The sequence below is a fragment of the Podarcis pityusensis genome, assembly GCF_964106645.2.
Source record: "Podarcis pityusensis genome assembly, chromosome: 9".
NCBI classification, from domain to species: Eukaryota; Metazoa; Chordata; class Lepidosauria; order Squamata; family Lacertidae; genus Podarcis; species Podarcis pityusensis.
In genome coordinates, this window is record NC_138034.1 from 1,948,245 (window position 1) to 1,961,387 (window position 13,143).

General features: G+C 42.4%; 1 protein-coding gene across 8 annotated transcripts in view; it reads left to right on the top strand.

Annotated features, from left to right (window-relative positions):
* The window catches only part of SCAPER (S-phase cyclin A associated protein in the ER), a 227,172-nt gene that overhangs the window by 145,326 nt on the left and 68,703 nt on the right, over window positions 1-13,143 (top strand). For all 8 annotated transcript variants that reach the window (XM_081021507.1, XM_081021500.1, XM_081021502.1 and 5 more), the window contains one exon: window positions 2,353-2,468. In XM_081021507.1, coding sequence (XP_080877633.1) covers window positions 2,353-2,468 — 116 coding nt within the window. The remainder of the gene's footprint in view (window positions 1-2,352; window positions 2,469-13,143) is intronic.

The following is a 13,143-nucleotide window of genomic DNA, read 5'->3' on the forward strand; positions in this document are numbered from 1 at the left end:
GCTGAGCTGTAGTATTGGAAGGGAGCCTGTAATCCTATCAGCTGCCACTAAAGTCATAGCAGATTCAGATCCATTAAGGTGTTGTGTCAGGTAGAGAAATAAAGGAGCCACACGGTCAAGGTGCAGGCTTTCTTCTGTGTCTAATCAAATCTGAACCAAATAGTTTTTTAAAGGGTGTTTTAAATACAGTATACATATATGAATACAAAGAGCTTTGTCTGTTAGGGCCTGCTGTTTTCTTTCCTTCCATATATATATTTCCTATCTGCAAAAGCACTCATAGCATTTCACAGTTTAAAATAACTGGTAGTAATTCAATTTAAAAAAATATGAAAAAGGACAAGTAGGGAAAAGGAAAATAAGCAAATTCAGATATTACAGCCTCAGTTCTTGGGGAGGAAGAGCCTGTGGCCTTTGGTCAGACTAATCATGGGGATGCACATTGATGGAGCCAGATCTGAGAGGGGATGAACAAAATGGCAATTAGAATAATAATATAATTGTAGTTGGAAAGGATCCAAGGGTCATCTAGTCCAATCCCCTGAAATGCAGGAATCTCAGCTAAAGCATCCATAACAGATGCCCATCCAATCCCTGCTTAAAAACGTACAAGGAAGTAGAGTCCCACTGTCTAACAGCTCTTACTGACAGAAAGTTCTTCCTGATGTTTAGTTGGAATCTCCTTTCTGGCAACTTGAAGCCTTTTTTTCAAGTCCTAGCCTCCAGAGCAGGAAGAAACAATGAGACCCCCTTGAATCCAGAGATTTGGATATACGCCCCAAGTTTAGATTTGTGACACATGGCCATTTCTGCCTGTGGTCACACCTTGGACAGTGGCGAACTCAAAGGTGTTTTCATTGCAGGGTGAAGTCTTCTCCCCCCCAGCTCTGCTTCTGACAGAGACTCCAACCCAAGTGCTTTCAGGATCAGGACTTCTTCTGGTTAGAAGGAAGCTGGGGTTGAAAGGTCGACTCTAAGAACTCTCTCTTGCTGTCAGGCTAGTGCTGGCACCGTGCTTTTCCTAACGAGCTTCCTGTTGCTTGCCTTGTCAGTCTTGCAGATAGTTCTTCCTCTTAGGCTCCAGTGCTCTAGTCTTTTCCCCTAGCTAAACAGCTCTCCTCATCTTGCTTGCAAGCCCATGTCTCCATGAATACCAATTTCTGTTGGTATTCAGCTGCTGGATGTTCCAGCTGCGGCAACAGTTGGATGCATACGTCTTTTCCACATGGATCTCTTTTCTTTTTAGCTGGAGATGTCAGGAATTGAACTTGTGACCTTCCGCACACAAAGCATGTACTCTTCCGCTGCACTGCGGCACCTCCCCTGTGTGGTCCCTCCTCCCTCTGAGCATGTGGAACTAGCTGTGTAGTTCTCTGTGTCCTGGTCAAATTGCCCAAATGTCACCTAAGTTCATACATTCTGTGCGCAGACTTGGCATAACCAAAAGCAAACAATCCCTAAAGCAAGGAGCATCAATCATCGGGGGGGGGGGGCAGTAATAAGGTCCTTTTGCTTTGCATGGCTTGGTTCGTGTGTTTGCTCATTCACAATAGAATTGATTATAGGTAGTTCCCACTAGTGGTTGCCAAGGTTTCTCCAAAATATAGTCAAAGCGAGAGGTGTTTCTTTTTCTTTCCCCCGGTTATCTGGCTGAGACCCAAAGAACTGTGTGACTGGTTCTGCACACCAAAAGGATTGGTTTACCTTGCTCAAATAGCTGCCTCCTATGTCTTTTGGCAAACTTCTTTTGAAACTGAAAGGACTTCAGTGGCATGGAGGATCCAATACCTGGAAGTCAAAGAACCCCACTAGCTCAATGGAAAGCTTGGTGCTTGGCTGAACCATTTGTAGTCAACATTTTAATCAGGCACACATGCATCATGAGCAGGCATTGAAGAAACATGCTCTCACGGAAGGCAGTGATGGCCACCAACCAAGAAAGAGGATTAGACAGATTGACGGAGGAGGAGAGGGATGTTGATCACTCCTAGAAAGGAAGGCTGTGCTTCTGCCTCCACAGATGGAGGCAGCAAGGCTTCTGGAAACCACAGGAGGGAGAGGGCTCTTGTGCTCTGGTCCTGCTTGTGGGTTTTCCACAGGGGCATCTGGGTGGCCCCAGTGGGAACAGGATACTGGTCTAGATAGGCCTCTTCTGGCCTGATCCAGCAGCTAGCTCTTCTTACATCCTTGAGGGGAGTTCATGCCTAGTTCTCAAAGGTTTGCTGCATTTGAATGTGTACAAGAGTTCTATATAGCACTGAACAGTAAACTTGTGCAGTCAGACAAAACATTGCCTGATAAATCAGTAAATACTTGGACTAATTACTCTTACTTTTTATGTTTTCAACGCAGAATACAGCAGATCAGGTTGCATTTCACGTGGCAGGGGGATTTACAGCCCTGGAACAAGTCCTTCAAGTTGTGACAACTTCGGCCAGTGTGAATGCAGTTTCACGAATCCCTCTGAAGTGAGTAGGATGTTTTTTCCCTTGCCTTTTTTTCGCGGTCAGTAAATTAATGGCATCATTGGTGGCTAGAACTATTTTTCTGGCTCTTGTTCTATCTGGCCTTCCTGTTTATTGATCTGTAAATGATAGTTGGTTTGCAGAGGGTTTTATATGGCTGTGTCCTGCTTTTGAAATCCTTTGTGCAAGGCAGGGCCTGACGCCAGAGCAAGTTTTTAAGCTATGTATTTATTTTAAATGTTTATATGCCACCTTTTGAGACTCTTTCAATGCAGCTTACAATGAAAACACAGAAATACAATGAAACTGCTGATAGATAAAATACTAGATGAGACTAGATGATAACACAGACAACCCTTCTAAAATTACTAAAATATTAAAATTATTTTAGATGGCTTTGAGTATATTTTCACATGCTTGGACTTGCAGTTGTTGCGTATTTGTACAGAGAAAGTTATCTTGTCAGTCAAGAGCATAGGAAGATGCTGCCCCAAATCTATGCTAGGTGCCAGCTTGCCATAGGTTCCATTTTGTGCCCACATGGAGCCACTTGGCAGCTGAAGTGACTTCCTCAGCACCGGTTGAAAAACTGCTCTGCCGGTGCATCATGTGTTCCCCCTCCCCTGGAACTGAGAGGCCATCATGCACAGGCTTTTGACTTTGATTATTTATGTTGGTGGGATCTGTTGCAGAAGCTTTGTGCTACTTGTGATCTGTAATTTTGAGATGATTCTTTTGAAACTAGAGGACTCATTGAAATAATTTTGCGTTGGGCAATGGTTTTGAAACCCTACAGGTTTTGAATACCTTTGCAAATTATTTTTGGTTACCTCCAGTCTACCAGACTGTTGTGTATATGCAAGTCTCATGTCACCCCGCTGCACTCCCCAGCCAGACCCCATTTTAGTTCTGCCTCATCCTCCTGTCCCTTCCGTTGAAGAAGGAAGAAAAGAGGGAGGACACATGCAAACTTTGCAGGCAAGTTTTCCTCCAATTTCTACTGATGGGGGAAACTGGCATCTAGGCTGAGGGTGTGTAGGAAATGAGCAGCAAAAAGGGGAGGGCGGGCACATGAGAGAAACGTGGAACTTAAAAGAAGGAAGTTCCTAATGAATGCTGAACTGCTTTCCAAGTTGTGTGAATAGAGCCTTTTGTGAGGGTTGCTGGATTTCTATGGTACCTTTGGCAGTGATTCCAATTGCAGGTTCAGGACAGGCATACAGTTAATCATAGATAAACCTTGGCAAATACTAATTTCAGGGCTTCAAAAGAACTAATCATAAAAGGAAGCATCCTATGTAATTCTAGTAGAAGCCTACATGGTATCCAGACAAGTGCAGAACGCTATATATCTCACAGTCATTGCAGTTACTGATTTTAGGGTCACTATGACATGTTTATTGTATATGATGATCCTCTAGATTTCAGCAGTCATGAGACACCAGAGGTCATTTCAGAAGTACCTGAAAATTCAATTAGTTTGTAAAGGTACAGGCAGCAATTTCCTGCCTCTCTTTTCCCTGCCATTGCAACAGAGCAGTGCTCTGGGTGTGTTGTGCTTGTGTCAGGAAGAGAAAACAGCCTAATACTTAAGGAGGGACAAATGGGAGCGTGAATGGAAAAACTCCTTTGTGACTAGTGCTCAGTTTGCACACAAACTGAAACAAAACTATGACTCAATGAGCATATGTTAGTGTGGGGGTACCCAGAGCAAAACTTGTGGTGGCTACACTCCCTGCTCCCTCCTCCAGCTGTGCTGCCTGGAGCTAAGCCATGGTTTGGCTTAGACTTGTTTACAAACCCAGGCTTGTCGTTTGTCTTGCAAGCTGTAACTGAGGTTGGTTGTTCATCTTCTGCTTGCAGTTTGTTTTGGGGAGACAAAACATGAGCCCAAGTTGACACATAACACTAAACCAAACCATGACAGAGCTCCAGATAATGCAGTGGAGCTGGGGCTGGAATAGGAGGCAAGCAGCATAGTATCCACAGGCGCGCACGCTCTCGCTCTCTCAGCCATAGTTTGTCTTAGCACTGCAGGTGAACCAGGCCAGTATTAGTTAAGGTTAGTCTCTTCCACATTCTCTGCTGTAGATGGACTGTTCTACAGAGGAGCTTCCATTAGACAACTCTCTAAAAATCATCAGAGGCATTTCCAATATGGTTACCAAGCGCAATAGGCAAATGCCAAACATCTTGTCCATGTTGTTATATAACTGAGGGTAAGCTCTTGTCTGCCAAGTATTAACACAGAACTGGCAGATTTATAAACCCCTTTAAAGCAAACAACTTAGAATAAAAACCTTAGATGAGGCCCTTCAGAGAAACTTTTCAGTCATAAATTACATTGACGTTCCAAGAAAATATGATAGAGAAGATATGCTTATGCAGTTTACGCAATGATTTAAAAACACCAGTTTAGAGATACTGTGACGTGCCATGGAGAAAGAAGTGTCGGGTTATATGAGGGCAGCGTTTGGGTGCTGAGGAGCCCTTCGGAGGTAATGGAAGCCTGCCACAAATTGTTCCGTAAGCATCATAGGACGCCTCGGGGTTCTCATGCTGGTGGTGGTGACACGTGAACCCCCAGCGCCCCTTGGGTGGAGCTGAAGAAAGGAAAGGACCAAGACAGAACGAGAGCTCCAGACAACTTGCCAGCGTGGCTTAGGACCAGGGAGGTGGTGAGGTGTTGGTAGGAGAGGAATAACAGGCAAAGGAACTTGGCCTAGTGTGGGATTGTATGGCAGAGGTCCGACGCTTCCCAAATCTATTCCATTGAAAGGTATTCCTCCCACCTCAGCCTGGTGCCACTCCTTGTGAAATTATTGCTTCTAAGCAGTTCTTACATCTGAAGGTGTCTTTATACTGCTAGCTCTGCCAGGCCTCCGGACAATGGTGGCTGGAGGGCCAAGAGGAAGAAAAGAAGGCAGGTGGATTTGTCAAGCGAAATCGGCTCTGGAGGGAGGAAAGTGAAGCAAACGTTTCGCCTGGGCAACACTTCTGCGGTGCTAGAAAAATAGCCTGCAGGGCCAACTTTCTTTTTGGGAAGGTTGTCAGCAAGACAACTCTGTGTTTCCCAGCAGTGTCTGTCCCCTTGGATGTATCCCATACAATCTCTCCTGATATTAGTTGTTTCTTTTGGTTTCATTCGGGTTTCTTTGTTGTTGTTACACATTATCCTTTTAAAAAAGAGAAAATGAAAGGCCCCAGTGGTATTTTAATAACATACCTGTTTATGTCTCCCTTGGGGTGGATGTGAGGAGATTATATGCACTGTTATCCTCATCTCTTTCCCCAAAATCCTGGCAGCATGGGGCAGCTCAGAACCTTAATCCAATGTCTACAAGATAAAGCTTTATTTTAGCAAAGGTTTAACGGTATGCCTTTTGTTTTGGATTTGCTGGTATTATTAGATCAGCAGGGTAGACAGTGCTATGAAAAAAGTTGCATTTGTTCATGAAAGATGAGGGTTGGTTCCCTTACTGCCCTCTAATAAAACATTCAATCTTACAAAATAGAGGATACATTTAATATTATGAGCCATAGAGATGAACAGTTTTATTAGAGGCATGTGCAGAAAGTCAACAAGACCTGTATATCAAAACCGACAAATGAATGTAAGAAGAGGATTCACATAGCTGCTTCATAAATTGCTCAGATTTGCTACTGAGTGTGTTTGACACGTGTTTGTGTATACCTGTATGATAAACATTGCGATATCTGGTGCAGAATTGTGATTTGGTTAGGAGTAATATATTTAGATAGACATTTTATCCTGTGCTTCTGGTGCCTATACACTACTCAGGGTGGCTTATAGCAATTTAATATAAGCAGAAAGACAGGTCCTTGCCCCAAGGAGTTTACAATCTAAAATTCAACACAGGGGAAACAACACAGCAAAGAGAAGTGGATGCAGATTATTTACTTATTGCATTTATAGGCCACCTTTCTGTCATATAGTTCCAGGCAACATATATATATATATATATATATATATATATATATATATATATTCTCTCTCTCTCTCTCTCTCTCACACACACACACACACACACACACAGAGGGGGAGAGAGAGAGAGAGAGAGAGAAGCAGCTGCAAGAAAGACTTGTGGTGCTTCCTGCTAAAAACACAAAAGTCAGGTGGTTAAGTTAACTCATACACAGATTTATAATCAATAGTGTTTGCTGTAGAAAAAATGGCTGTCACCTAGAGAGGCAGCTTCTTTACATGCTCCAAAGGGCTTCTTTCCACCCTTGAACAGCAAGCCAATGTGCTGTATCCCCAACTGCTTTTGAAAACCCAAGTAAGAGGTTGCCATGTGTGGCTATGACTGTATGAAACAACGCAGGTCCACATCCTAATTGGACACACAAACTAGTAATTATTTGGATCCTGGCCTATGTCTCTATAGCTAATAAAATGACAGATTAGAGTAGTTAAGCTATGGAAATATTTCAGCTTGCTAGAGTGCTTAATCACTTCATCACCTCCAAATATTTCATTTTCATTGGAAGTTGGGAAATAGAATCAACCTTCATATAAATCATACAGATTTCTATTATCTATCTATCTCATGTTAGGCAGTTAAATCTGAGGTTTGAGAGAGTGTATGAGTGTGCATATGCATGCAAGTGTGGGCAAACAGAAGCACTCTTGTTTTTTATTATTGTTTTCAAGGTAGAGTGGTACCTCGCAAGACGAATGCCTCGCAAGACGAAAAACGCGCAAGACAAAAGAGTTTTTCGTTTTTTGAGTTGCTTCGCAAGACAAATTTCCCTATGGGTTTGCTTCGCAAGACGAAAAACGAAAAAAACGAAAACGTCTTGCAAGTTTGTTTCCTTTTTCTTAAAACCGTTAATACCCAGGGTGACTTCAAGGAGCAACTCATAGCACGTGGTGTGGTAGCCTTTTTTGAGGTTTTTGAAGACTTTGGTGATTTTGAAGACTTTGGGAAACCGTGCTTCGCAAGACGAAAAAACTCGCAGAACGAATTAATTTCGCCTTGCGAGGCACCACTGTACAGTACTAAAGATTCAAACCTTTTCTCTGTAGCTGCATGGCTTGGAAATTCACTTTTAAGAAATGGAATACTTGCATTTATTACCTAATGTAAGATTTTTGTAGGAAGACCAGCTACAAATCCCTAAAATATTTTCATGATTTTGCATTTTGGAGCTTTTGGGTGCATTCACATGTTACAGTAAGCCATAGTTGATGGTTTACCATGAACACATGTTGCATCCACTTCCCTCCTCCCCTGGCATGAGCAGGAGTGACAAACCATGATCACTGCCTAGCATTATATCCAAACTGAGGATAATTGCTTGATTCACTCCAAATCATGATGTGTTTCCAAGTCTTGTTCTTGACTTAGTAGTTGTAGTTGGAGCAAAACAAACAATGATCCATGGTTTTGGCCTAACACTAAGCTAAGGATCATGATTTGTTGCTCATGCTAAGGAAAGTGCAAACCTCCATGTTCACAGCAAACCATTAACTATGGTTTTCCATGATGTGCAAACTGGGCCATAGCCAGACTTAAAATTTGAAAAACCATAGTAAATTCTATGACGTTTCCAATTCTAACTTTCTCCCCCCCCCCCCCCGTTTCCTTTGACTTGAGAAAATAAGCAGATGGACTTCCGGGGTGGCGCCATCGGCAATGGCGGACTCCCTCTGAACTGGAGGGACTAGCTCCGCGGGAAACGGGTCTTCTCCGCTACGGCAAAGCGGGGACCCTTTCAAAAATCACAGGCGGATGAAGCCTGTGACCATGGGACTCGGCGGGCACCTTTAGCACCCCCCCCAACTCGCAAAGGAACCCACTAACGGGCTCCGAAGTGAAGAGGGGGAAGCGGTGCGGTGCTGTGAGTCAACTGCTATTTCCGTGGAGCGAAGCCGCATAGCCGTTGCCGGAGAGCGCTGCCTTTTTCCTGGGACAATTTGGACTCTAAAATAAGCACCCGTGAGTACTTAGACTTTGAACAACTGGACATTAGATGGGGACTTGCGAGCAGAAAGGAATTGGATCTTAAAAATCTATTTCAATTTGGTACTGAACGGGAAGGTCTAAACAGGAAGTCAGCCTTCCGTTCTTCTGTAGACAGAATAAAGCAAAGACAACGTAAACTAGAGCTCAGAAAATCGCTTTTAAAGGATTGGATTTCTTCATTTAAAATTGTGGAACCCCCCTTCGACAGCAGGAGAAGAAGGGGGATCTTTTTTGGACTGTTTAAAGCGAGGTTTAAAGTAAAGCAACTTTCCTCCGTCCTGATCCTGGAGCGGGGTGTCAGGACTGACGTTTGAAGTTCATTGACCAGAGACAAACGTTTTTGACAGATAGCTAAAAGAAGAGAAACATAGCGATTCCACTGTTTCCCTTTGCATTTCAAAGGAACAAATATTGACAAAGTATTTCAAAAAGGGAAACTTTGTTGCAAGATCAAATAGAAGTTTTTCCCCTAGAGGGAGACTGTGAAACTGTAACCAACTCCAGGGAGCCGGCAGCTGTTTACAGATTACAATCGTGGGAATAGGCATTTGACCTTGCAGGACAATGTATTCAGAAGCTTTGTTGTGTGCTTTCTACAAAACAAATGCCCTACTGGAACAGTTACATGAGAAGGTGAATTTGATGAGGACTTCGACTAGAAATTTTGAACAGGCAGTGGGAAATTTTGAACAGACAGTGGGAAAATATGTGGAGCCCACCCAGGAATTAAATCAGGAGTGCGTCCTGACAGAACAGGCCCAACAGGAATATGAGCTTTCGGATTTGACAAATGAACTTGGAAAAAGCCAGATTTGGAAAGAAAAAGTTTGGTTTGGCTTGGAAATGGGGGGCTGGATTGACCCCCCTATGCTGGGATGCTTGGACTTTTCAAATCTGGCAATGGGCCGAGAGATGTTTGGGACTGTGGGGGCTCTTGATTTTGGAGGGTTTTTGAAACATGTTTTTAAACATCACATGGAATTTAGTGTTGAATATGGAAAAGGGGCTGATCTGTCGAGAAGGGTCAAAAATATTGCCAAGCTGGAGTTACCACGAGCAGGAGACAAGGGAAAATACAGTTACAAATATGAAGAAGAGCTGCGAAAGGGACATGGAAGAGACTTGAGGGCTTCGGATATAAGGTTGCCAGGTTAATGGGCCAGATCGATGGGATAATAAGGACTGACAAAACCCGGAACCAGGAGGAAGGGACGTTGGATGAAGATTGGATCTGTTTGTATTTCTTTTTTCTACCATTAGAACTGTTTTATAAAATTGATGAATGTCAGAAAAATGTTGGAATGAAATTACTCGGCTTTAGTAAAGATGTTTAAAGAATTATGAAAGAATATTATGGTTATGAGAAGTTGGTAAGGATAAGATTTAAGTTTTAAGCTTTAAGGTTTATTTTCTTATAGAAAGATAAGATTAAAACTGTTTAGGGTAATGTAATGACAGAATATTATGAAATATGGAAAGGATTTGCTGGGATAATTAATAACTAGGATACAAAGAAAGGGAGGAGGAGGAGGTCAAAGAAAGAAGGTAATGACAGTTGAGGATTCGAGAATAATGAATTTGTTTTTAAATGTTCTTAAATTGTATTTTTTTTCCCTGTCTTTTTTTCTTATTTTTGAATTTGTATTTCTATGGTTGGAAGGGTTTTTTTTTCTTTTTCTACTTTGTTAACTATTTTTATTTTGTATTTTCTTCTGCTTTTATTTTATGTTGTAACACTTGAAAATTTCAATAAATATTTTATATAAAAAAAGAGAAAATAAGCAGATGATAAATGTGCTGGGCTTCACACAAGTTGCTGATCCGAGGCATGTGGAAAACAGTAGCTTATCCATGTGTCTGGGCCATCACCTGTGGCAGGTAGAGGAGTTTGCACGGATGTAGCTTCAGAGCCTGGCGTGCTCTAGGTTCATGGGGTCATGAAGAGTCGGACACGACTAAACAACAAAGCTTCAGCAGTGCTACTCTGGCTTGGCAGGTAGAGAAGAACATCTTGTTCTGCCAGACATCAAGTTATAATTTCATTATAAATCTTTCTTTTAAAATATCATAGGAACGTAGGAAACTGTCACAAGCCAGGTCAGACTGTTCATTTGTCCTTCCCAGGGTTGTCTGCCCAGACCGGCAGTGGCTCTGCAGAGTCTCAGACAGAAATCTTTCCCCATCGCCTGCAGCCTGGTCCCTATAGGGGAAGATGCCCGGGATCAGCCAGGAAACCCTATTCCTGAAAAGCATGTGCTCTGCTATGGAGCTCTGGTGCATCCCAGTATACAATGCACCCATTTTTTACCATTGCATGACAAAGTACATGTAAACATGCTGTGAATTAAGTTGTACATAGTTTCTTGCAGCCAAATCTTAGGAAAAATAGGAGGGATTTACTAGAAAAGCACAACCATGCTTCAGAGGTAGACAGATTGTAGGGTTCAAGCTGATTTAGGGAACCTAAGACAAAGCAGCCACCAATCATATTACATTCAACTATTATAATAAGCTCTTTGCATACTGGATATGCTTTGAGGTGTGTGATGCTGGGCAGGGGAAACAGGAAATGCCCCAATTAACTAAATCCAATAAACTGAAGCTCAGTCCAGATAAGACAGAGGCAATGTTAGTGGATGGTTCCCTAGACCAGATAGGTGGAAGACTGCCTGCTCTTGATAGGGTTTCCCTCCCTCTTAAGGAGCAGGTACATAGCTTGGGGGTGCTGCTGTGTCCACTGCTGTTGTTTGAGGCTCAGGTGGCCTTCTGTCAGCTTCGGCTGGTGGCCCAGCTGCATCCCTCTCTGGACAGGGAGAGCCTAACTTCTGTGGCCTACATTCTGGCAACCTCCAAGCTGTATTGCTGCAATGCATTATGCGTGGGGCTGCCATTACAAAATGCAATGGCCAGATCACTCACCAGAACAAGACAATTTGAGCATATAACACATATAATCTGGCACAATTGCACTGGCTGCTGATTAGCTTCTGGGCCCAATTCAAAGTGCTGGTGTTGACCTTACAGAGATCAGGACCTCAATACCTTAAGGACTGCCTCTCCCCATACGAACCAATCTAGACCCTGTGCTTGTCATCTGTGGCCTTTCTTTGTGTGCCTTCTCCCTGAGAGTTTTGGAGGGTGGCAGCAAGAGAACAGGCCTTTTCTGTGGTGGCTTGATTGTGGAATGCTCTCCCCAGAGAGACTCACCTGGCACCATCGTTACATGTCTTTAGGCACCAGGCAAAAACATTCTTCTTTACCCAGGCCTATGGCTATTAAATATTCTATGGCCTGTGAAGGGGGGGGGGGGCGACTATTATTATGATGACTATTTTATTATTAGGCTGTCTGTATGCTTTTTACTGTGTTTTTATCATTGATGTTCTGTAATGTGTTTTTAATGTTGTACTGCACCCTGGGACATTTTCATAAAGGGTGGTATATCAATTGAATAAATCATAATCCCAGTGGTGCAGCGGTAAAACTGCTAGCATATTTGCAGACCTGTGCAGGGTCCGGTATGGTTTCAGATTAAATGGGGACTGCATGTTGAGATTCCTGCATTGCAGAGTGTTGGACTAGATGATCCTCGGGGTCCCTTCCAAATCTACATTTTTATGATTCTATGAACAACATACATGGAAAGTGGAATTTTGCAAACCTTTGTGTTTAAGTGGGGGTGTCTTGTTTTAATTCATAAACCATTTCATGCTCATCTCAGGGACCTTGTACAGAAATGGTAACACTAGACAGCTGTCGTTTCCTTAATAAGATTAAAATTAAGAAATTAGTTTGCTGACTTTAATCTGCCATTTAACCCTGTAAACCACCTGGGACCTGCTCTGCTGCCAACACTTTGCATTCTGAATTTAAAAATTGTATCTCTGAACCTGAGCCGACAACATTTCGGAATATATTCTAATTATCGCTGTCTGAGGTTAACAAGCTTATACTGCTGGTTTTCTGCCTCCATGTTGTAGCATAGAATAAATGACAGAATTTGCCTTTGCCGCCTTGGTGAAGTTCCTGAAGTTTTACCACTTGGGGAATGGATGCTTGTGTGAGTTGGCTTTAGAAATGTTGCAGTAAAACAGCCAATGTGTGGACTTTAATTCAAGATAAACACTTAAAAACATTTTCAAATAAATTTATTTTTCAAACTGTATGTGTTTTAAATTTATTTTTTGTGTTAAGCAAAAAAATAGAAGAGGTTCTTTATTAATAAATGACAAATCTTGATTGAATGATTTTTAAGAACAAACCATTTTAGTTATCCTTTATAGGCAGGATATGTTGATGTGCAGCTGACTCACCCAGATTCAAATAAACGGTTGGATAACCACACTGCCGAGTTACTATTGGAACAATGCCTTGTTTTTTGTTTCACAAATTTAATTTCTATGAAATATTTCTCTCCTGCCTTTTGAGCATGCGATTTCTAAGGTTGTGCAGAAATAAAATGCTAACATAATAGTATGTTGTAAAAAATGGAAGCTGGCTACTTTAAAAATGGTAGGCAGAAATCCACACAGAAGCGGGAATAATTAAATATCCTTAAACATCTGTGGAATTTTTGTTTAACCTAATATCCAAATGTCAAAGCTGGCTCCAGGTTTGCGCAGGCCCAGTCTGGGCAGAGTTCCCTGTCAGTGGGCCATGATGGACTTGCTGAGTGGCTGTCTCTGGAC